This window comes from Trichechus manatus, unplaced genomic scaffold (genome assembly GCF_000243295.1).
Source record: "Trichechus manatus latirostris isolate Lorelei unplaced genomic scaffold, TriManLat1.0 scaffold00236, whole genome shotgun sequence".
In the NCBI taxonomy this organism is placed as follows: domain Eukaryota; kingdom Metazoa; phylum Chordata; class Mammalia; order Sirenia; family Trichechidae; genus Trichechus; species Trichechus manatus.
Genome location: NW_004444172.1, coordinates 825,337 through 826,753, shown reverse-complemented (window position 1 = coordinate 826,753; position 1,417 = coordinate 825,337). Strand labels below are relative to the sequence as shown.

At 38.2% G+C, this 1,417-nt stretch overlaps 1 protein-coding gene across 1 annotated transcript; it reads left to right on the top strand.

The window, feature by feature from the left end:
* The first annotated feature begins 253 nt into the window (after window positions 1-253).
* On the top strand, window positions 254-1,207 carry LOC101346100 (olfactory receptor 10AG1-like). Its single transcript, XM_004389217.1, has one exon. It carries the CDS (start codon window positions 254-256, stop codon window positions 1,205-1,207), a length of 954 nt encoding a protein of 317 aa, XP_004389274.1.
* The last annotated feature ends 210 nt before the right edge of the window (window positions 1,208-1,417 follow it).

Sequence of the window (1,417 nt, the reverse complement as noted above, 5' to 3'; positions counted from 1 at the left end):
TTCACAGATTCATCGTATTTATTATAAGTAGGAAGAATAGAGTTTAGGATGATTTTGTTTTTACATCCTATAATTTTAGGATATAGGATTTGAACTATATTACAAAACAGCTTATTATATCAACCAACAAAAAATGGATGCCCATCCTATGACAGTGGACTTGAAATCGTTGATTGGTTCAAGATGTGCTATTTTGCAACAGCGTCCAGAGAATTAAAGTAACTTCTAAACCTTGAAATCATTTTGCTCACAGATGGAATGCACAGGACAAAAAGAGCAGGGGAATCTCACCACTTTTGTAGAATTCATCTTGCTTGGCTTTGCTGATGTTCCTGACCTCCAGGGATTTCTTTTTGGGGTGTTTTTGGTAATCTATCTGATTATCCTGATTGGAAATAGCCTCATTATCATAATTACCAAGGTGGATCCTTCCCTCCAGACCCCTATGTATTTTTTCCTTGGGAACTTTTCCTTCTTGGAAATATGTTATGTGTCAGTCACTGTTCCCAGATTGTTAGCAGATCTTGGTCGACAAAATAGAAATATTTCCTTTCTGGCCTGTGCTACTCAAATGTATTTCTTTCTGGTCTTGGGGGCCACTGAGTGCTTCATTCTGACTGCAATGGCTTACGATAGGTATGTGGCCATTTGTAACCCATTGCTGTACCCTCTCGTCATGAACACTCGACTGTGTATCCAGTTGGCAGCTGGCTGTTGGATCAGTGGAATGCCAGTACACATGGGGTTCACCTATCTCATTTTCTCTCTACCCTTCTGTGGACCTAACCAGCTGGATCACTTTTTCTGTGACGTACCTCCAGTACTTAAGCTAGCCTGTGGGAACACATTTATGATTGAGATGTTGATTTATGTGGTGGCTGTTCTAATTGTCACTATTCCTTTTCTGTTGATACTTGGGTCTTATGTCCAAATAATCTCAACCATCCTGAAGCTGCCATCAGCCACAGGGCAAGCCAAGGCCTTCTCCACCTGTTCTTCCCACCTCATGGTGGTGGCTTTATTCTTTGGATCAGGCATCATTACATACATGAGACCAAAGTCCAGTCATTCAGTAGGAATGGACAGATTCCTTTCTCTTTTTTATACCATTGTGACGCCTATGTTTAACCCCATGATATATTGTCTGAGGAACAAAGATGTCATGGTGGCACTGAGAAAATTTCTATCAAAATGGATTGTGTTATGATTCAAAAACATGACTTTTAAAATCTGTTTTCTTATTTGTTATAGTCTCCATATATTAATTTTGGTTCTTTCTCTGATAGTCTAAGAAATGGTAATTATTCTCAATAAATTATCTCACATATTTTTTTTAATCTCACCATAAAATCAACACAGCTTTTCTTTTCAAAGAGTAACCAATACCAATCTTTAATACATTCTTATGGAGGAAAAG